Source organism: Chlorocebus sabaeus, chromosome 22 (genome assembly GCF_047675955.1).
Source record: "Chlorocebus sabaeus isolate Y175 chromosome 22, mChlSab1.0.hap1, whole genome shotgun sequence".
In the NCBI taxonomy this organism is placed as follows: Eukaryota; Metazoa; Chordata; class Mammalia; order Primates; family Cercopithecidae; genus Chlorocebus; species Chlorocebus sabaeus.
The window spans coordinates 41287302-41309447 of NC_132925.1; the positions used below are offsets into that span (position 1 = coordinate 41287302).

The 22146-nt window shown below is 39.9% G+C and overlaps 1 protein-coding gene across 14 annotated transcripts in view; it reads right to left on the reverse strand.

The window, feature by feature from the left end:
• Positions 1 to 22146, reverse strand: part of GOLGB1 (golgin B1) — a 94561-nt gene that overhangs the window by 12185 nt on the left and 60230 nt on the right. For all 14 annotated transcript variants that reach the window (XM_073009758.1, XM_073009759.1, XM_038003400.2 and 11 more), the window contains 2 exons: positions 4890 to 5068; positions 157 to 322 (listed from right to left, as the gene is read on the reverse strand). In XM_073009758.1, the coding sequence (XP_072865859.1) occupies positions 157 to 322; positions 4890 to 5068 (345 nt within the window). The remainder of the gene's footprint in view (positions 1 to 156; positions 323 to 4889; positions 5069 to 22146) is intronic.

Consider the following 22146-nt stretch of genomic DNA (forward strand, 5'->3'; position numbering starts at 1 on the left):
GCTTATGGGCACTTAAAAGTGGCAGATACTTAATTTGTAGGAAGCTGATGCTTTCTGGTTTAGTGCCTTTAAAAAAAAAAAAAAACTTTCTCTGCAATCATTATCATTTGTTTAAAAATTTATCTCTGAGTAACAATCAGCATTGAAATTACTCACCTGTCTTTGGTATTGCACTTTGAGGGGCTGAGCCTGGGAGGAAGAAGACCTCAATTCCCTTATAAGATTCTGCAGATGACTGAGCTGCTGATCTTTATCTGAAATAGCCATAAGGTACTGTTCCTTCATTCTCCTCTCATGTATTTCCCAGGAACTCTTCTCCATCCTAGAAAAAACATGACACAATCACAGGTAAAAATATATGTGTAGCTGGGCATGGTAGCTCGCACCTGTAACCTCAGCACTTGGCTTATCTTCAAAGTTACTCAAATCTGGAAGGTAAAGAAAGAAAGGCTAAGAAAAAGGTGGAAAGAGAAAATGTGGAGAAAAAACAGAAATCTTTTTTTCTCTATCTCTTTTTCTCTTCCCCAAGGGTCAATTATATAAGGAAATAAGGAAAATAAATATCCTTTTAGATTGCCATTAGAGGAAATTTAAAGAAGAAAGGCTGCAGGAAATAAGCCTTTAGAGGCCTTTAGAGCTTTGCAGCTCTTCTTAGGTTTACACTAGTAGCTGAACACTTTAATATTTCTGTAGTTCTAGGTGATGTGGAGATAAGATGAGAGGATTAAGCGATGCTCTGACATGGTACCAGTCACCTTTGGAGGACCCTGAATTCAATGCTCAGCATTAAAGTGCATCTGAAGGACACAGCAAGCACCTAAACTTTTGATGATATATTAAGATTCTAACAGAATAAAGCTGGGGTGCTAATTCCTGAAGAAAAATGGAGGTCAAAATGGAGCAATTTATCTTTTCTCTTGAGATTCAATTTCGAAAAGAAGAAAATTAATATTTCTAGAGAGCAAAACTCAGTTGCTTTGCCTTTTTTTTTTTTACTTGCTCTGCAATCATCATCATTTGTTTAAAGAAAAAAAAAATTTTCTTGTATTATCTGGGGAAGCTGCCAACTCCATGCAATGAGCTTGATAAATTTCACTTATAAGCAAGTCCATAAAGATGTTAAATATGAAAATCTTTTAGATGTAATTTTACTCCATAACATTTAAATCATTGAATTCTAAAAAGCATTTTGCTATATCAATGTTGCTTAAGGTTTAAAATCTTGGATGTCTGAACATTAAGAACTCTCTTAGAGATGTTATGATATTTATACTATATTGACAGTTGTCATTCTAGTGGCCCCTTGTAAGCTGGATAGGAATTGAGACTCCAACTCATATTTTCTGTATTCATTTGCCTCTTGTCCTCTAACTTTGGTGAGACAAAGCGGGTGCTGTGTGATCAGCAGCAATGTCCAACATGGTAATTCTCCTTTTAATATCAAATCTTGAAAGCTTTTTGAATTTGTTTTTCTTTTTTTTTTTTTTTTTGAAACAGAGTCTCACTCTGTCACCCAGGCTAGAGTGCAGTGGCATGATGTTGGCTCACTGAAACCTCCACCTCCCGGGTTCAAGCAATTCTCCTGCCTCAGTCTCCCAAGCAGCTGGGATTACAGGCGCACGCCACCATGCCCAGATAATTTTTGTATTTTTAGTAGAGACAGCCAGGCTGGTCTTGAACTCCTGACCTCAGATGATCCACCCTCCTCCCACAGTGATGGGATTACAGGTGTGAGCCACTGCGCCCAGCCAAGTTTGAATTTATTAAGGCAGCATGAACCATCTTAAGTTAAACAGTAACAACCTCCCCAAAATGAGGCTGCAACAACTAGACCTGTTTTTATACACTAAGTGTTTATTCTTGGGATTAAATTTGTTAGAAAAATTGAATTAAAAAAATCAGAATCATAGATCCTATCTTAATTTCTTCTGCCATGATAGCATTGTTATTGTTCTGTTCCTTAAAAAAAAGAGCTAGGATTTCTGGTTCTAGACAAAATAAAATAAACACATTTCTCCTTATTCCTCCAACTAAGGCTGAGTATCCCTAATCAGAAAATCAGAAATACTCCAAAATCCAAAACTTTTTGGGCACTGCAATGACACTCAAAGGAAATGCTCATTTAGATAATGCAAATATTCCAAAATCCAAAAAAATCCACAATCTAAAACACTTCCAATCCCAAGCATTTCAGATAAGGAATACTCAACCTGCATAGATAAAACCCTTTGGCCTTATAAAAAAAAAACAAACATAAGAAAATTTAGAAAGATGAAGGTGGCAAACCAGCTACGGATCCCCAGACTTGAGGAATGACATGTTGGCAAGTTCCTTGGTTTACCATTTGTATTCTGCATATCCCAAACTGGATACTGGAGAATTCCATGACCCAGGAACACCAGTGAGTACCAGGTTTACTCTGTCTTGACAAAGGACCAGGAAGGGACAGTCTAAAGTTAGACAGAGACATTCATGATAATAACCACCATACTCCAGGCGAACAACATGGAAAAACCACCGTGTCTCACCACTCCCATTAACAAAGACCTGGTAGATGAGCTAGTTACATTCTTGGCTGGTGATAACAAGGTACACCTTACCCTCCCTACTGGAGTAGTGTCAGAAAAGGCCAAGTATGGAGCTTGGGCTCTCATGACCACCTAGTGTTAAGAAGGTTCCTCTCTCCGACTGCCCCTCCTCCCCCCACTCCCACTGTGGTATCACTGGAGGCAACATGTGGGGCCTGGACATCCACCTCCACCATAACAAGGTTGATAAGGCACTCTTCCTTGTCCCTGCAGAGGTGGTATCAGAAGAGACCAAGTGGGGAATCTGGGACTTTGAGTACCACCCAGTGGTAACAAGATGCCCCTCTTCAACCATTCCTCATAGTGTCAGTGGAGGCTAAGCGGACAGCCTGGACTTTCACCACCACCTGGCAATAATGACGTGCCCCTCTCCATTCCTTCCAGCACAGTATCAATGGAGGCCATGTGGGCATCATGGACTTTCACTTCCCCTGGCAGTATCAGGGCATCCCTTCTTTCTAGGGGTATCAACGAAAGTTGAATGGGGTGCCTGGAGTTCACCATCCACCTAGTGTCTCCCTTCCTCTGCTGGTGTGTTGTCAGTGAAGCCTGCTAACACAGAAGATTCAAATAAGACTGAAAGTCTTATAATCTCCAAAATGTTCGGAATATAACTAAAAATCACTCATCATACCAAGAACCAGGAAAACCACAACTTGATTAAGAAAAGGAAATCAACAGATTATAACATTGAGGTGACACAGATATTAGAATTATATGACAAGAATTTTACAGCAGCCATCATAGAAATGCTTCAACAAGCAATTACTAAGATACTGGAAAAAGTATAGAAAGCTTCAGCAAAGAAAGAGAAGATGTAAAGAAGAATTGAATGGAAATTTTAGAACTGAAAAATACAATATCCAAACTAAAAAGCTAACTCACTGGGTGCCACAGCAGAATGGAGGTAGGAAGCAGAGAACTTGAAAATCAAATAGAAAATACCAAATCTGAATGATAAAGAGAAAATAATCAATAAACTGGATTTCATCAAAATTAAAAAGACCCTGTTGAGGGAGATAAAAGATAAGCTGCAAATTGGGAAAAAATATTTGCAAACCACAAATCAAACACAGAATGCATACCTATAATATATAAAGAATGCTTAAAACTTAATAGTAAAAAGTTAACCCAATTAGAAAATGGACAAAAGACACGAACAGATATTTCATCAAAGAGGATATATGGATGTCAAATACGCACATTAAAAAGATGTTTGGCCATTATGCAAAGTGGTTTTGCAGTTTCTTAAAAAACAAAACATTCACTTACTCTATGAGCTAGCATTTGCACTCCTGGGCAATTATCCCAAAGAAATGAAAACTTATGCCCACACAAAAACCTACATACAAATGTTCATAGTAGCACTATTAGAGTAGCTAAAAATTAAAAACACTATGCATGTCCTTCAACAGGTGAATACAGTGGTATATTCATAATATGAAACATTATTTATAATGAAAAGAATGAACTACGATACGTACAACAATACTGATGGATCTCAAGGGCATTATGGCACATGAAAAAAGCCAATTTCAAAGGGTTATTCCAGTTAGAAAACATTCTAAGCCGGGCACAGTGGCTCACGCCTGTAATCCCAACACTTTGGGTGGCCAAGGCAGGCGGATCATGAGGTCAGGAGATCGAGACCATCCTAGCTAACACGGTGAAACCCCATCTCTACTAAATATACAAAAAAATTAGCTGGGCGTGGTGGTGGGTGCCTGTAGTCCTAGCTACTCGGGAGGCTGAGGCAGAAGAATGGCGTGAACCCAGGAGGTGGAGCTTGCAGTGAGCCGAGATCGCGCCACTGGACTCCAGCCTGGGCCACAGAGCGAGACTCCGTCTCAAAAAAAAAAAAAAAAAAAAGAAAAGAAAACATTCTCAAAATGACAAAATTGAAAACAGGTTAGTGGTTGCTAGGGGTTGAGGATGCAAGGAGGGTAGGGAAGGGAGGAACGTGACTATAGTAGCACAAAGGACGTATTTCTGGTGATGGAGTAGTTCTGTGTTTTGGTTTTGGTGGTGCTTACATAAATACACATGTCACAAAATTGTATAGAACCACACACACAGATACTCAAATGCATGTAAAAATGGTGGAATCTGAATGTGGTCTGTGAATTGTACCAATGGCAGTTTCCTGGTTTTGATACTGTGCTACAGTTATATAAGATGTTACCACTGGAAGAAACTGGGTGAAGTGTACATAGAAGCTCTCTGCACTATCTTCCCAAATCTACAATTATTTCAAAATAAAAAGTTAAAATGAAAAGAGTTGAAAAGGAGGGATTATCGTACCTGAGCTGATGCAGCTCATGCTGCCAGGAGAGGTTTTCCTGCCTGAGTTCTTCTTGCATAATCTGAAATGTTTTTGTCTTATCTTGATACTCCTGAAGTTGAGCCTTCAGTGGACGTAACTCTGTGATCTCTTGATTAATCTGTAAGTATTGCTGCTGCAGATTCTTCAATTCCTTCAGCTTTAACCAAAGGGAAAGTAAAAGGATTATTTGTCACATCTCATTCATTTAACTATAAGTAATTGGTAGCTCCCTACTAAGTAGTCACACACTACAACATGAAACCAGCACCTAACAGTCCACTGACGACATTATCACTGCAGCATAAGTCTCTAAAGTGGTGAAATACATGCAGCTAGGCTGATGGAAATCACCCATGGAGCTGCCATCAGGGCTGCAGGGTCTGACTATTCCTGCAACTTCTACTCCTTTTCCTGGCTCCTAAGGTCGTAAGTTCACTTTAGGGCTACAATTCTGATGTGGGGTAGACTTAAGAGACCTACAGCTTCACTGTGGGTGGTCACATCCTAAAACAAGAACTAGTCATGTGTCCTTGTTAGGGTTCTTAACTTTCCTACAGGCCTATCAATCTTAATTGTAGCTTAGTGGATACTGATTATAAAGAAGGCACTGCTGCTCAGTGGTTAAGGACACAGGCTCTGGAGTTAGATATCGTACTACTTCTTGGACGTGTGACCCAATGCATGTTCTTCATACCCTCTAAGTCTTAATTTTCCTCATCTATTAAATGAAGATAATTATAGTACCTTTTTCATAAGAATATGAGAAGTAAATGAGCAAATTAATGCACTTCACACATAAAGTTAGTGATGACGACAGACTTGCCTTTAATTAGCAACACTGCCTACCTACATTTCAGATATATTTTCAAGCTCTTTATCTCTAATACTCATTAAAAGCTTAGTAATACTTGGGAGAAATAATATCAGGACATCTGGGAAAACATGGGGGTCTTGTTCACACACCTTTCTCACCCACTTAGAAACATCGCTAAAGCTAAAATAATAGCATTTTTTAAAGCACAAAACACAAGAACAGGAAAAACAATAGAGGAATCGGCAACAATAAAATTAATTTTGGAAGCTGAAAAGCAGATGAGTAAGTGGTAACTGACTTAACAGATCTGAGAAAGCAGAATCTAAAGCTGACAGTAAGAAAATCCAAGAATCAGTAGAACATACTCTGCAGAATCTTCAAAAGGCTCAGGAATTAGCAGCATCATGTACCTCTGGAAAATACGGTGATGGGGGTGGGAGGGAGGTGATAGCTGAGATAAGGAGGTCTAGATGAAAGCTGCTTAAGAAGCTTTTTTTTTTTTTTTTTTTTTTTTTTGGAGAGACGGACTCTCAGTATGTTGCCCAGGCTGGTCTCAAACTCAAGGGCTCAAGTGATCCTTCCACCTTGGCCTCCCAAAGTGCTGGGATTACAGGCATGAGCCACTGTGCCTGGCCAGAAAACAACTTCATCCATAGATCCCCTCCTCAGCTCCACACTTTTTGTTACTCCAACAGACAACTAATTTTATTCTCTGGAGAGGTAAAAGAAGCATCTGTGGACTACGGCACATGAGGCACAGTTGCAAGTAAGGGTACTGTTCCAAAGAGAGTGAATGTATGCTTCCTGAGTGCTTGAAGCCTTTCCCTTACTGAGCTTGAAGACTGCTGGTAAAAAGCCTTTTCCCTCCACAATGGAAATGAGAAGTCGTCTCTTGAAAATCTGACCAGCCCAAGAGAAACTAAACATACTGAGATAAGGGCTACCAATAAGCTCAATAAGATCATCATGCAATGAAACTCCATTGCTAAGTCCTACCCACAAGCTTTTAGACCCTCCCCTTAAACATGAAGAGTACACCGAGGATTAACCTTCACCTGAAGAATGGCTAACATTAAGGAAGGGAAGAAAACCAACTGGAGAAGGTAATTTAGAAGAGATTATCAGGTGAGAAAACGTAATGGACTCAAAGATTTAAGAGAAAATATTGTAAACAAACATTATAGCATAAATTAAAAATTATAAAGAAAAACTCATTATAAGAAAATGTCAAAAAACAAAACTACCACCACTAGCCTTAGAAAAAGAAGTTAAGGGATCCTGAGCAAGATGGCCTAATAGGAACAGCTCCAGCCTCCAGCTCCCAGCGGAAGCGACACAGAAGATGGCTGATTTCTGCATTTTCAACTGAGGTACTGGGTTCATCTCACTGGGGAGTGCCCAACAATTGGTGCTGGTCAGCTGGTGCAGCCCAACCAGTGAGAGCTGAAGCAGGGTGAGGCACTGCCTCACCTGGGAAGCGCAAGGGGGAAGGGAATCCCTTTTCCTAGCCAAGGGAAACTGAGACACACAACACCTGGAAAATCAGGTAACTCCCACCCTAATACTGCGCTTTGCCAAGGGTCTTAGCAAATGGCACACCAGGAGATTATATCCCACACCTAGCCTGGAGGGTCCCACACCCACGGAGCTTCCCTCATTGCTAGCACAGCAGTCGGAGATCTAACTGCAAGGCAGCAGTTGGAAAACACTCTGCAGGATATCATCCAGGAGAACTTCCCCAACCTAGTAAGGCAGACCAACATTCAAATTCAGGAAATACAGAGAATGCCACAAAGATACTCCTCAAGAAGAGTAACTCCAAGACACATAATTGTCAGATTACCCAAAGTTGAAATGAAGGAAAAAATCTTAAGGTCAGGCAGAGAGAAAGGTTGGGTTACCCACAAAGGGAAGCCCATCTGACTAACAGCAGACCTCTCGGCAGAAACTCTCCAAGCCAGAAGAGAGTGGGGGCCAATATTCAACACTCTTAAAGAAAAGAATTTTAAACCCAGAATTTCATATCCAGCCAAACTAAGTTTCATAAGTGAAGGAGAAATAAAATCTTTTACAGACAAGCAAATGCTTAGAGATTTTGTCACCACCAGGCCTGCCCTACAAGAGACCATGAAGGAAGCACTAAACATGGAAAGGAACAACCAGTACCAGCCATTGCAAAAACATGCCAAAATGTAAAGACCATCAATGCTAGGAAAAAACTGTATCAACTAACGAGCAAAATAACCAGCTAATATCACAATGACAGGATCAAGTTCACACATAACAATATTAACCTTAAATGTAAATGGACTAAATGGTCCAAATACACAGACTGGCAAATTGGATAAAGAGTCAAGACCCATCAGTCTGCTGTATTCAGGAGACCCATCTGACATGCAGACACACACACAGGCTCAAAATAAAGGGATGGAGGAAGATCTACCAAGCAAATGGAAAACAAAAAAAAGCAGGGGTTGCAATCCTAGTCTCTGATAAAACAGACTTTAAACCATCAAAAATAAAAAGAGACAAGGCCATTACATAATGGTAAAAGGATCAATTCAACAGGAAGAGCTAACTGTCCTAAATACATATGCACCCAATACAGGAGCACCCAGATTCATAAAGCAAGTCCTTAGAGACTTACAAAGAGACTTAGACTCCCATACAATAATAATGGGAGACTTTAACACCTCACGGTCAACATTAGACAGATCAACAACACAGAAAGTTAATAAGAATATCCAGGAATTGAACTCAACTGCAGCAAGTGGACCTAATAGACATCTACAGAACATTCCACCCCAAAACAACAGAATATACATTCTTCTCAGCACCACATCGCACTTATTCCAAAATTGACCACATAGTTGGAAGTAAAGCACTCCTCAGCAAATGTACAAGAACAGAAATTATAACAGACTCTCTCTCAGACCACAATGCAATCAAACTAGAACTCAGGACTAAGAAACTCAATCAAAACTGCTCAACTACATGGAAACTGAACAACCTGCTCCTGAATGACTACTGGGTACATCACGAAATGAAAGCAGAAATAAAGATGCTCTTTGAAGCCAATGAGAACAAAGATACAACATACCAGAATCTCTGGGACACATTTAAAGCAGTGTGTAGAGGGAAATTTATAGCACTAAATGCCCACAAGAAAAAGCAGGAAAGATCTAAAACTGACACCCTAACATCACAATTAAAAGAACTAGAGAAGCAAGAGCAAACGCATTCAAAAGTTAGCAGAAGGCAAGAAATAACTAAGATCAGAGCAGAACTGAATGAGATAGAGACACAAAAAACCCTCCAAAAAATCAACGAATCCAGGAGTTGGTTTTTTGAAAAGATCAACAAAATTGATAGACCGCCAGCAAGACTAATAAAGAAGAGAAGAGAGAAGAATCAAATAGACACAATAAAAAATGATAAAGGGGATATCACCACCAAACCCACAGAAATACAAACTACCATCAGAGAATACTATAAACACCTCTATACAAATAAACTAGAAAACACAGAAGAAATGGATAATTTGCAGGACACTTACACTCTCCCAAGACTAAACCAGGAAGAAGTTGAATCCCTGAATAGACCAATAGCAGGCTCTGAAATTCAGGCAATAATTAATAGCCTACCAACCAAAAAACGTCCAGGATCAGACGGATTCACAGTCGAATTATACCAGAGGTACAGGAGGAACTGGTACCGTTCCTTCTGAAATTATTCCAATCAATAGAAAAAGAGAGAATCCTCCCTAACTCATTTTATGAGGCCAACATCATCCTGATACCAAAGCCTGGCAGAGACAAAACAAAAGAGAATTTCAGACCAATATCCCTGATGAACATCGAAGTAAAAATCCTCAGTAAAATACTGGAAAACCGAATCCAGCAGCACATCAAAAAGCTTATCCACCATGATCAAGTGGGCTTCATCCCTGGGATACAAGGCTGGTTCAACATATGCAAATCAATAAACGTAATCCAGCATATAAACAGAACCAAAGACAAAAACCAAATGATTATCTCAATAGATGCAGAAAAGGCTTTTGACAAAATTCAACAGCCCTTCATGCTAAAAACTCTCAATAAATTGGGTATTGATGGAACGTATCTCAAAATAATAAGAGCTATTTATGACAAACCCACAGCCAATATCATACTGAATGGGCAAAAACTGGAAGCATTCCCTTTGAAAACTGGCATAAGACAGGGATGTCTTCTCTCACCACTCCTATTCAACATAGTGTGGGAAGTTCTGGCTAGGGCAATCAGGCAAGAGAAAGAAATCAAGGGGATTCAGTTAGGAAAAGAAGAAGTCAAATTGTCCCTGTTTACAGATGACATGGTTGTATATTTAGAAAACCCCATTGTCTCAGCCCAAAATCTCCTTAAGCTGATAAGCAAATTCAGGAAAGTCTCAGGATACAAAATCAATGTGCAAAAATCACAAGCATTCTTATACACCAGTAACAGACAAACAGAGAGCCAAATCATGAATTAACTCCCATTCACAATTGCTTCAAAGAGAATAAAATGCCTAGGAAACCAACTTACAAGGGATGTAAAGGACCTCTTCCAGGAGAACTACAAACCACTGCTTAGTGAAATAAAAGAGGACACAAACAAATGGAAGAACATACCATGCTCATGGATAGGAAAAATCAATATTGTGAAAATGGCCATACTGCCCAAGGTAATTTAGAGATTCAATGCCATCCCTATCAAGTTACCAATGACTTTCATCACAGAATTGGAAAAAACTGCTTTAAAGTTCATATGGAACCAAACAAGAGTTGGCATTGCCAAGACAATCCTAAGCCAAAAGAACAAAGCTGGAGGCATCACGCTACCTGACTTCAAACTATACTACAAGGCTACAGTAACCAAAACAGCATGGTACTGGTACCAAAACAGAGATATAGACCAATGGAACAGAACAGAGCCCTCAGAAATAATACCACACATCTACAGCCATCTGATCTTTGACAAACTTGACAAAAACAAGAAATGGGGAAAGGATTCCCTATTTAATAAATGGTGTTGGGAAAATTGGCTAGCCATAAGTAGAAAGCTGAAACTGAATTCTTTCCTTACTCCTTCTACGAAAATTAATTCAAGATGGATTAGAGACTTAAATGTTAGACCTAATACCATAAAATCCCTAGAAGAAAACCTAGGTAATACAATTCAGGACATAGGCATGGGCAAGGACTTCATGTCTAAAACACCAAAAGCAACGGCAACAAAAGCCAAAATTGACAAATGGGATCTAATTAAACTAAAGAGCTTCTGCACAGCAAAAGAAACTACCATCAGAGTGAACAGGGAACCTATAGAATGGGAGAAAATTTTTGCAATGTACTCATCTGACAAAAGGCTAATATCCAGAACCTACAAAGAACTCAAACAAATTCACAAGAAAAAAACAAACAACCCCATCAAAAAGTGGGCAAAGGATATGAACAGACATTTCTCAAAAGAAGACATTCCTCAAAAGAAGACATTCAGAAGAACAGAGAAGATGGCCGAATAGGAACAGCTCCAGTCTCCAACTCCCAGCGCGAGCAACACAGAAGACCGGTGATTTCTGCATTTTCAACTGAGGTACTGGGTTAATCTCACTAGGGAGTGCCGGACAATCGGTGCTGGTCAGCTTCTGCAACCCGACCAGCTAGAGCTGAAGCAGGGCGAGGCATCGCCTCACTTGAGAAGCGCAAGGGGAAAAGGAATCCCTTTTCCTAGCCAGGGGAACTGAGACACACAACACCTGGAAAATCGGGTAACTCCCACCCCAATACTGCGCTTTAAGCAAACAGGCACACCAGGAGATTATATCCCACACCTGGCCGGGAGGGTCCCACGCCCACGGAGCCTCCATCATTGCTAGCACATCAGTTTGTGATCTCGCGGCAAAGCAGCAGCGAGGCTGCGGGAGGGGTGCCCGCCATTGCTGAGGCTTAAGTAGGTAAACAAAGCCTCTGGGAAGCTTGAACTGGGTGGAGCTCACAGCAGCTCAAGGAAACCTGCCTGTCTCTGTAGACTCCACCTCTGGGGACAGGGCATAGTAAACAAAAGCAGTAGAAACCTCTGCAGACGCAAACGACTTTGTCTGACAGCTTTGAAGAGAGCAGTGGATTTCCAACACGGAGGTTGAGATCTGAGAAGGGACAGACTGCCTGCTCAAGTGGGTCCCTGACCCCTGAGTAGCCTAACTGGGAGACATACCCCACTAGGGGCAGTCTGACACCCCACACCTCACAGGGTGGAGTACACCCCTGAGAGGAAACCTCCAAAGCAAGAATCAGACAGGTACACTTGCGGTTCAGCAATATTCTATCTTCTGCAGCCTCTGCTGCTGACACCCAGGCAAACAGGGTCTGGAGTGGACCTCAAGCAATCTCCAACAGACCTACAGCTGAGGGTCCTGACTGTTAGAAGGAAAACTATCAAACAGGAAGGACACCTACACCAAAACCCCATCAGTACGTCACCATCATCATCAAAGACCAGAGGCAGATAAAACCACAAAGATGGGGAAAAAGCAGGGCAGAAAAGCTGGAAATTAAAAAAATAAGAGCACATCTCCCCCGGCAAAGGAGCGCAGCTCATCGCCAGCAACGGATCAAAGCTTGACGGAGAATTACTTTGACGAGATGAGAGAAGAAGGCTTCAGTCCATCAAACTTCTCAGAGCTAAAGGAGGAATTACGTACCCAGCGCAAAGAAACTAAAAATCTTGACAAAAAAGTGGAAGAATTGACGGCTAGAGTAATTAATGCAGAGAAGGTCATAAACGAAATGAAAGAGATGAAAACCATGACACGAGAAATACGTGACAAATGCACAAGCTTCAGTAACCGACTCGATCAACTGGAAGAAAGAGTATCAGCGATTGAAGATCAAATGAATGAAATGAAGCGAGAAGAGAAACCAAAAGAAAAAAGAAGAAAAAGAAATGAACAAAGCCTGCAAGAAGTATGGGATTATGTAAAAAGACCAAATCTACGTCTGATTGGGGTGCCTGAAAGTGAGGGGGAAAATGGAACCAAGTTGGAAAACACTCTTCAGGATATCATCCAGGAGAACTTCCCCAACCTAGTAGGGCAGGCCAACATTCAAATCCAGGAAATACAGAGAACGCCACAAAGATACTCCTCGAGAAGAGCAACTCCAAGACACATAATTGCCAGATTCACCAAAGTTGAAATGAAGGAAAAAATCTTAAGGGCAGCCAGAGAGAAAGGTCGGGTTACCCACAAAGGGAAGCCCATCAGACTAACAGCAGATCTCTCGGCAGAAACTCTACAAGCCAGAAGAGAGTGGGGGCAATATTCAATATTCTTAAAGAAAAGAATTTTAAACCCAGAATTTCATATCCAGCCAAACTAAGTTTCATAAGTGAAGGAGAAATAAAATCCTTTACAGATAAGCAAATGCTTAGAGATTTTGTCACCACTAAGCCTGCCTTACAAGAGACCCTGAAGGAAGCACTAAACGTGGAAAGGAACAACCGGTACCAGCCATTGCAAAAACATGCCAAAATGTAAAGACCACTTAGGCTAGGAAGAAACTGCATCAACTAACGAGCAAAATAACCAGTTGATATCATAATGGCAGGATCAAGTTCACACATAATAATATTAACCTTAAATGTAAATGGACTAAATGCTCCAATTAAAAGACACAGACTGGCAAACTGGATAAAGAGTCAAGACCCATCAGTCTGCTGTATTCAGGAGACCCATCTCACACGCAGAGACATACATAGGCTCAAAATAAAGGGATGGAGGAAGATTTACCAAGCAAATGGAAAACAAAAAAAAGCAGGGGTTGCAATACTAGTCTCTGATAAAACAGACTTTAAACCATCAACGATCAAAAGAGACAAAGAAGGCCATTACATAATGGTAAAAGGATCAATTCAACAGGAAGAGTAACTATCCTAAATATATATGCACCCAATACAGGAGCACCCAGATTCATAAAGCAAGTCCTTAGAGACTTACAAAGAGACTTAGACTCCCATACAATAATAATGGGAGACGTTAACACTCCACTGTCAACATTAGACAGATCAACGAGACAGAAAGTTAACAAGGATATCCAGGAATTGAACTCATCTCTGCAGCAAGCAGACCTAATAGACATCTATAGAACTCTCCACCCCAAATCAACAGAATATACATTCTTCTCAGCACCACATCACACTTATTCCAAAATTGACCACATAGTTGGAAGTAAAGCACTCCTCAGCAAATGTACAAGAACAGAAATTGTAACAAACTGTCTCTCAGACCACAGTGCAATCAAACTAGAACTCAGGACTAAGAAACTCAATCAAAACCGCTCAACTACATGGAAACTGAACAACCTGCTCCTGAATGACTACTGGGTACATCACGAAATGAAAGCAGAAATAAAGATGTTCTTTGAAACCAATGAGAACAAAGATACAATATACCAGAATCTCTGGGACACATTTAAAGCAGTGTGTAGAGGAAAATTTATAGCACTAAATGCCCACAAGAAAAAGCAGGAAAGATCTAAGACTAACACTCTAACATCACAATTAAAAGAACTAGAGAAGCAAGAGCAAACGCATTCAAAAGCTAGCAGAAGGCAAGAAATAACTAAGATCAGAGCAGAACTGAATGAGATAGAGACACAAAAAACCCTCCAAAAAATCAATGAATCCAGGAGTTGGTTTTTTGAAAAGATCAACAAAATTGACAGACTGCTAGCAAGACTAATAAAGAAGGAAAGAGAGAAGAATCAAATAGACGCAATAAAAAATGACAAAGGGGATATCACCACCGACCCCACAGAAATACAAACTACCATCAGAGAATACTATAAACACCTCTACGCAAATAAACTAGAAAACACAGAAGAAATGGATAATTTCCTGGACACTTACACTCTTCCAAGACTAAACCAGGAAGAAGTTGAATCCCTGAATAGACCAATAGCAGGCTCTGAAATTCAGGCAATAATTAATAGCCTACCAACCAAAAAAAGTCCAGGACCAGATGGATTCACAGCTGAATTTTACCAGAGGTACAAGGAGGAGCTGGTACCATTCCTTCTGAAACTATTCCAATCAATAGAAAAAGAGGGAATCCTCCCCAACTCATTTTATGAGGCCAACATCATCCTGATACCAAAGCCTGGCAGAGACACAACAAAAAAAGAGAATTTTAGACCAATATCCCTGATGAACATCGAAGCAAAAATCCTCAATAAAATATTGGCAAACCGGATTCAGCAGCACATCAAAAAGCTTATCCACCACGATCAAGTGGGCTTCATCCCTGGGATGCAAGGCTGGTTCAACATTCGCAAATCAATAAACATAATCCAGCATATAAACAGAACCAAAGGCAAGAACCACATGATTATCTCAATAGATGCAGAAAAGGCTTTTGACAAAATTCAACAGCCCTTCATGCTAAAAACGCTCAGTAATTTCGGTATTGATGGAACGTACCTCAAAATAATAAGAGCTATTTATGACAAACCCACAGCCAATATCATACTGAATGGGCAAAAACTGGAAGCATTCCCTTTGAAAAGTGGCACAAGACAGGGATGCCCTCTCTTACCACTCCTATTCAACATAGTGTGGGAAGTTCTGGCTAGGGCAATCAGGCAAGAGAAAGAAATCAAGGGGATTCAGTTAGGAAAAGAAGAAGTCAAATTGTCCCTCTTTGCAGATGACATGATTGTATATTTAGAAAATCCCATTGTCTCTGCCCAAAATCTCAAGCTGATAAGCAACTTCAGGAAAGTCTCAGGATACAAAATTAACGTGCAAAAATCACAAGCATTCACATACACCAGTAACAGACAAACAGGGAGCCAAATCATGAATGAACTTCCATTCACAATTGCTTCAAAGAGAATAAAATACCTAGGAATCCAACTTACAAGGGATGTAAAGGACCTCTTCAAGGAGAACTACAAACCACTGCTCCGTGAAATAAAAGAGGACACAAACAAATGGAAGAACATACCATGCTCATGGATAGGAAGAATCAACATCGTGAAAATGGCCATACTGCCCAAGGTAATTTAGAGATTCAGTGCCATCCCCATCAAGCTACCAACGAGTTTCTTCACAGAATTGGAAAAAAACTGCTTTAAAGTTCATATGGAACCAAAAAAGAGCCTGCATCTCCAAGACAATCCTAAGTCAAAAGAACAAAGCTGGAGGCATCACGCTACCTGACTTCAAACTATACTACAAGGCTACAGTAACCAAAACAGCATGGTACTGGTACCAAAACAGAGATATAGACCAATGGAACAGAACAGAGTCCTCAGAAATAATACCACACATCTACAGCCATCTGATCTTTGACAAACCTGAGAGAAACAAGAAATGGGGAAAGGATTCCCTATTTAATAAATGGTGTTGGGAAAATTGGCTAGCCATAAGTAGAAAGCTGAAACTGGATCCTTTCCTTACTCCTTATACGAAAATTAATTCAAGATGGATTAGAGACTTAAATGTTAGACCTAATACCATAAAAACCCTAGAGGAAAACCTAGGTAGTACCATTCAGGACATAGGCATGGGCAAAGACTTCATGTCTAAAACACTAAAAGCAACGGCAGCAAAAGCCAAAATTGACAAATGGGATCTCATAAAACTAAAGAGCTTCTGCACAGCAAAAGAAACTACCATCAGAGTGAACAGGCAACCTACAGAATGGGAGAAAATTTTTGCAATCTACTCATCTGATTAAGGGCTAATATCCAGAACCTACAAAGAACTCAAACAAATTTACAAGAAAAAAAGAAACAACCCCATCAAAAAGTGGGCAAAGCATATGAACAGACATTTCTCAAAAGAAGACATTCATACCGCCAACAGACACATGAAAAAATGCTCATCATCACTGGCCATCAGAGAAATGCAAATCAAAACCACAATGAGATACCATCTCACACCTGTTAGAATGGTGATCATTAAAAAGTCAGGAAACAACAGGTGCTGGAGAAGATGTGGAGAAATAGGAACACTTTTACACTGTTGGTGGGATTGTAAACTAGTTCAACCATTGTGGAAAACAGTATGGCGATTCCTCAAGGATCTAGAACTAGATGTACCATATGACCCAGCCATCCCATTACTGGGTATATACCCAAAGGATTATAAATCATGCTGCTATAAAGACACATGCACACGTATGTTTATTGCGGCACTATTCACAATAGCAAAGACTTGGAATCAACCCAAATGTCCATCAGTGACAGACTGGATTAAGAAAATGTGGCACATATACACCATGGAATACTATGCAGCCATAAAAAAGGATGAGTTTGTGTCCTTTGTAGGGACATGGATGCAGCAGGAAAACATCATTATTAGCAAACTATCACAAGAACAGAAAACCAAACACCGCATGTTCTCACTCATAGGTGGGAACTGAACAATGAGATCACTTGGACTCGGGAACGGGAACATCACACACCGGGGCCTATCATGGGGAGGGGGAGGGCGGAGGGGGGAGGGATTGCATTGGGAGTCATACCTGATGTAAATGACGAGTTGATGGGTGCTGACAAGTTGATGGGTGCAGCACAGCAACATGGCACAAGTATACATATGTAACAAACCTGCACGTTATGCACATGTACCCTAGAACTTAAAGTATAATAATAATAAAAAATAAAAAAATTAAAAAAAAAAAAGAAAACATTCATACAGCCAACAGACACATGAAAAAATGCTCATCATCCCTGACTATCAGAGAAATGCAAATCAAAACCACAATGAGATACCATCTCACACCAGTTAGAATGGCAATCATTAAAAAGTCAGGAAACAACAGGTGCTGGAGAGGATATGGAGAAATACGAACACTTTTACACTGTTGGTGGGACTGTAAACTAGTTCAACCACTGTGGAAAACAGTATGGCTATTCCTCAAGGATCTTGAACTAGAAACACCACATGACCCAGCCATCCCATTACTGGGTATATACCCAAAGGATTATAAATCATGCTGCTATAAAGACACATGCACACGTATGTTTATTGCGGCACTATTCACAATAGCAAAGACTTGGAATCAACCCAAATGTCCATCAGTGACAGACTGGATAAGAAAATGTGGCACATACACACCATGGAATACTATGGAGCCATAAAAAAGGATGAGTTTGTGTCCTTTGTAGGGACATGGATGCAACTGGAAACCATCATTCTCAGCAAACTATCGCAAGAACACTGCATATGTCACTCAGAGGTGGGAATTGAACAGTGAGATCACTTGGACACGGGAAGGGGAACATCACACACCGGGGCCTATTATGGGGAGCCGGGAGTGGGGAGGGATGGCATGGGAGTTATACCTGATGTAAATGAGGAGTTAATGGGTGCTGATGAGTTGATGGGTGCAGCACACCAACATGGCACATGTATACATATGTAACAAACCTGCACGTTGTACACATGTACCCTAGAACTTAAAGTATAATTAAAAAAAAAAAAGAAAAAGAAGTTAAGAAAATCTATCTATGAGACAAAGAAAAAAAATTCCTTAGACATTAAGAAGAGAATGGCAAAAATGAAAAAAAATTTGGAATCAAAATACAAAGGTAAGAAAATCTTCCAGAAATACAGCAAAAAAAGAGAGAAAAGGTAAGAAAATTAGAGAAGCATTCGAGAAGGTCCTACATCTAAATAACAAAAATTTCAGAAATAAGACAACAGAGAAAAAGGATAGAAGAAAATGGTAAAAAAATAATTCAATGAAATTTCCAAAAAGCTGCTAGTATGATTTTTTAGATTCAAAGGACTAGTTAGCATGATAAAGAAAAAAAGACCTATACCAAATTATACAATCAAAAAATTCCAGAATAGGAGAGAAAGGGAGGTAAGGTGGGGTGAGGGGAAGGGAAGTGAGAAACAGATGAGAGACATACAAAGAATCAGGAATCAGAATAGCTTTAGACTTGTGAGCCACATATAACCTAAAAAGCAATAAACCAATGTCTTCACAATTTTGAAGGGAAATTATTTTCAGCCTAGAATTCTATATCCAACAAAACTATCCACCAGGTAAGAGAGATAAAACGCATTTTCAATAAATTTACCTTCCATGTATCATTTCTTAGGGAGCTACTGAATGATTTATTCCAAGAAAAAGATGGCACAAAATCAAGAAAACGAATACATAGAATAGACGAAATAGGAGATCTAATATAGGAGAAAGGTGAAGGGAAATATTCTAGGATAGAAAGGGTATCCTAGGAGTACAGGGCCACTGGTTCATGTAGAAGGAAATCAGGTACTCCAGGAGAATTTTCTTCCTGAAGATGAAATTGATGGGAATAAACATCTTGAGAGGAGATGTGGACAAATGGCAGTAAATCTGAGGTTAAATTACATTAAGTGCAAAGAAAACTAAGTAACAACAATAACAAAAACTGTTATTAATCTGGCAAACACAGACTCAGGAAAATAAAAGTAACATGTCTCTAATGCTCTAGTAGCATTTGTAGTCATAAAAATGCAACTCTGAATTGGTTTAACCAAAATTAAAATTAAATTATATCAAGAAAATGAGGAAGGTCAGGCGTGGTGGCTCACGCCTGTAATCCCAGCACTTTGGGAGGCCGAGGTGGGCGGATCACAAGGTCAGGAGATCGAGAACATCCTGGCTAACACAGTGAAACCCCGTCTCTACTAAAAACACGAAAAATTAGCTGGGTGTGGTGGTGGGCGCCTGTAGTCCCAGGCACTTGGGAGGCTGAGGCAGGAGAATGGCGTCAACCTGGGAGGCGGAGCTTGCAGTGAGCTGAGATCCTGCCACTGCACTCCAGCCTGGGCGACAGAGTGAGACTCTGTCACAAAAAAAAAAAAAAAAAAAAAAAGAAAAAGAAAAAAGAAAATGAGGAAGGGGTTTATATTAAAATGTGCACACACTGGCTGGGCGCAGTGGCTCATGCCTGTAATCCCAACACTTTGGGAGTCCAAGGCAGGCGGATCATGATGTCAAGAGATTGAGATCATCCTGGCCAACATGGTGAAACCCCGTCTCTACTAAAAATACAAAAATTAGGTGGGCATCGTGGTGCACGCCTGTAGTCCCAGCTCCTTGGGAGGCTGAGGCAGAAGAATCGCTTGAACCCGGGAGGCGGAGGTTGCAGTGAGCTGAGATCGCACCACTGCACTCCAGCCTGGGGACAGAGCAAGACTCCGTTTCAAATAAATAAATAAGTAAAAAGTACATACACTAATAGGTTTTACTGTGAAAGCAGGGGGAGTAGAGCGCTAAACCCTGTTAGTGTAAAGAAAGTCAATAGTTGATGCAACAAATGAAGAGCCAAAAATGCAATATAAGCATGATATTTAGATACAGAGGAAATACTGAAATAAGCTAAAAGGTTGACAGCAAATTGCCTCAGAAGAAATGGGGTTGATGTAGTACTACTCTTAGCTTTTCCCATCAAACACTGTAGAATTTAGTGACTAATTAAATATGTGCCATATAACTTAACTTTTAACCCAAACCCCAAAACGTATTTTTGTTTTGATTTAAGGCAAAAACATATTCCTTTATGCAATCCATTCAATCCATAGTATCTAGACTAGAGGTATCCTAGAATGGATCATCAGAAAGCTGTGTGCCTGGGACTGCATTTTAGCTCCTTGGAGTGGTAGTTTTAGTGAACTGGACATAATTCTTTTGCTATGCACTTACATTAAGGGACAGCTAAATAAAAACCCTAAAAAACACATTATTATATTTACTGTAGAGAAGTAATGGATGTTTCACAACTGCATAGTGTTCTCTTTATGGGAACACAGAAGAAATTTCTTACAGGCCTCAATACTTAAAGACTATTCTTGTCTTGAGTAGGTGATTTTTCTTTCTCCTTTTCTCCTAGACAATGAATACTGCAGTCATGCATGTGGTTTTCATTCCCTCTTTCTGATGGCTAATAGAAACCTCAGAGCAAACTATGGATCCCGCTTTCTAACACAGTATAGGACATAGTAACTTCCCCTTGGGACATTAACCTTACTCCTGGTTTAATCTTTTTCTAGCCTATCCTCTTTTTCTCTTCCATCTCAGTCCCTTTTATTTTATCTTGAAAAACTGTTTATATCTTTACATGCTACCCCAAATCATTTTCAAAATGAGGAGCGCATAAATACAGGCACCCCTAGAGATATGCCATCTGCTTAGTCAATTCTATGCTAAAGATGTACAAACAAGTATAAGACATGACACTTACCAGGAGTTTGCAATCTAATTGGGGAAATAAAAAATAGTGTATAGAAATTAAACACACGCACACACACACACACACACACACAATATGGCAATATGGGACAAATGGTAAGTAAAGTACTAGGGAAGTACAAAGGCAAAAGACAATCAGGCAATCACGAAATGTAAGCAGAGGATTTGAGCTCTGGAATGACCTTTAAATAGTGGGAAATAGATACTCAAAAAAGGAAAGCAATTGGGAGAACATTTTGGCTGCAGATGATAATATGGGTAAGTAGGAAGTACCAGGTATGATTATTGCGTACTGAGTAGATCAGTTTGGCGTGAATGAAGGGTATGAGTAGGGAGCAGTAAAAGGGAACGCTGGAAAGGTATGGATAAATTATAGGGTCTTGACCGGGTGCGATGGCTCACGCCTGTAATTCCAGCACTTTGGGAGCTGAGGAAGGTGGATAACCTGAGGTCAGGAGTTCAAGACCAGCCTCGCCAATATGGTGAAAGCCCATCTCTACTAAAAATACAAAAATTAGCTAGGTGTGGTGGTGCATGTCTGTAGTCCCAGCTACTTGGGAGGCTGAGGCAGGAGAATTGCTTGAACCTGGGAGGCAGAGGTTACAGTGAGCCAAGATTGTACCACTACACTCCAGTCTGGGTGACAGAGCAAGACTCCATCTCAAAAACAAACAAACAAACAAAACAAAAACAGGGTCTTAAATGCCAGACTAAAGGGGGTTTGAATACTAAGTCTATTCTAGAGATAGTACAACTTTTAAACATTTTTAAGTAGTGCAATAACAAAATAGAGTTTCAGAAAGACTTATTCGGCCATGGTCTGAAAATACTGGAGAGATGATAACCTGGAAGCAACATTATTACAAAAGTTTAAGGATAAAGTGTTAGAGCTTATCTTAGGATGTTGAAGATGGAAAAGAAAAACATTTGAGGCACATTGTGAATAAAAGAGTGATACATCTTGAGGGTTAAATAAAATAAAATCACAGTTATGAGCCTTTGAGAACAGAATAATATGACTGTGAATTACAGAAACATGAAAATAAAAAAGTTGGCTTGGCTGTAACTATCCAGCAGACAAAAATGTGCAAAGTTGAGTGCGTAGTGTTTATAACAGATAAGAATAATAAAACAATTCACTGAATTAAACA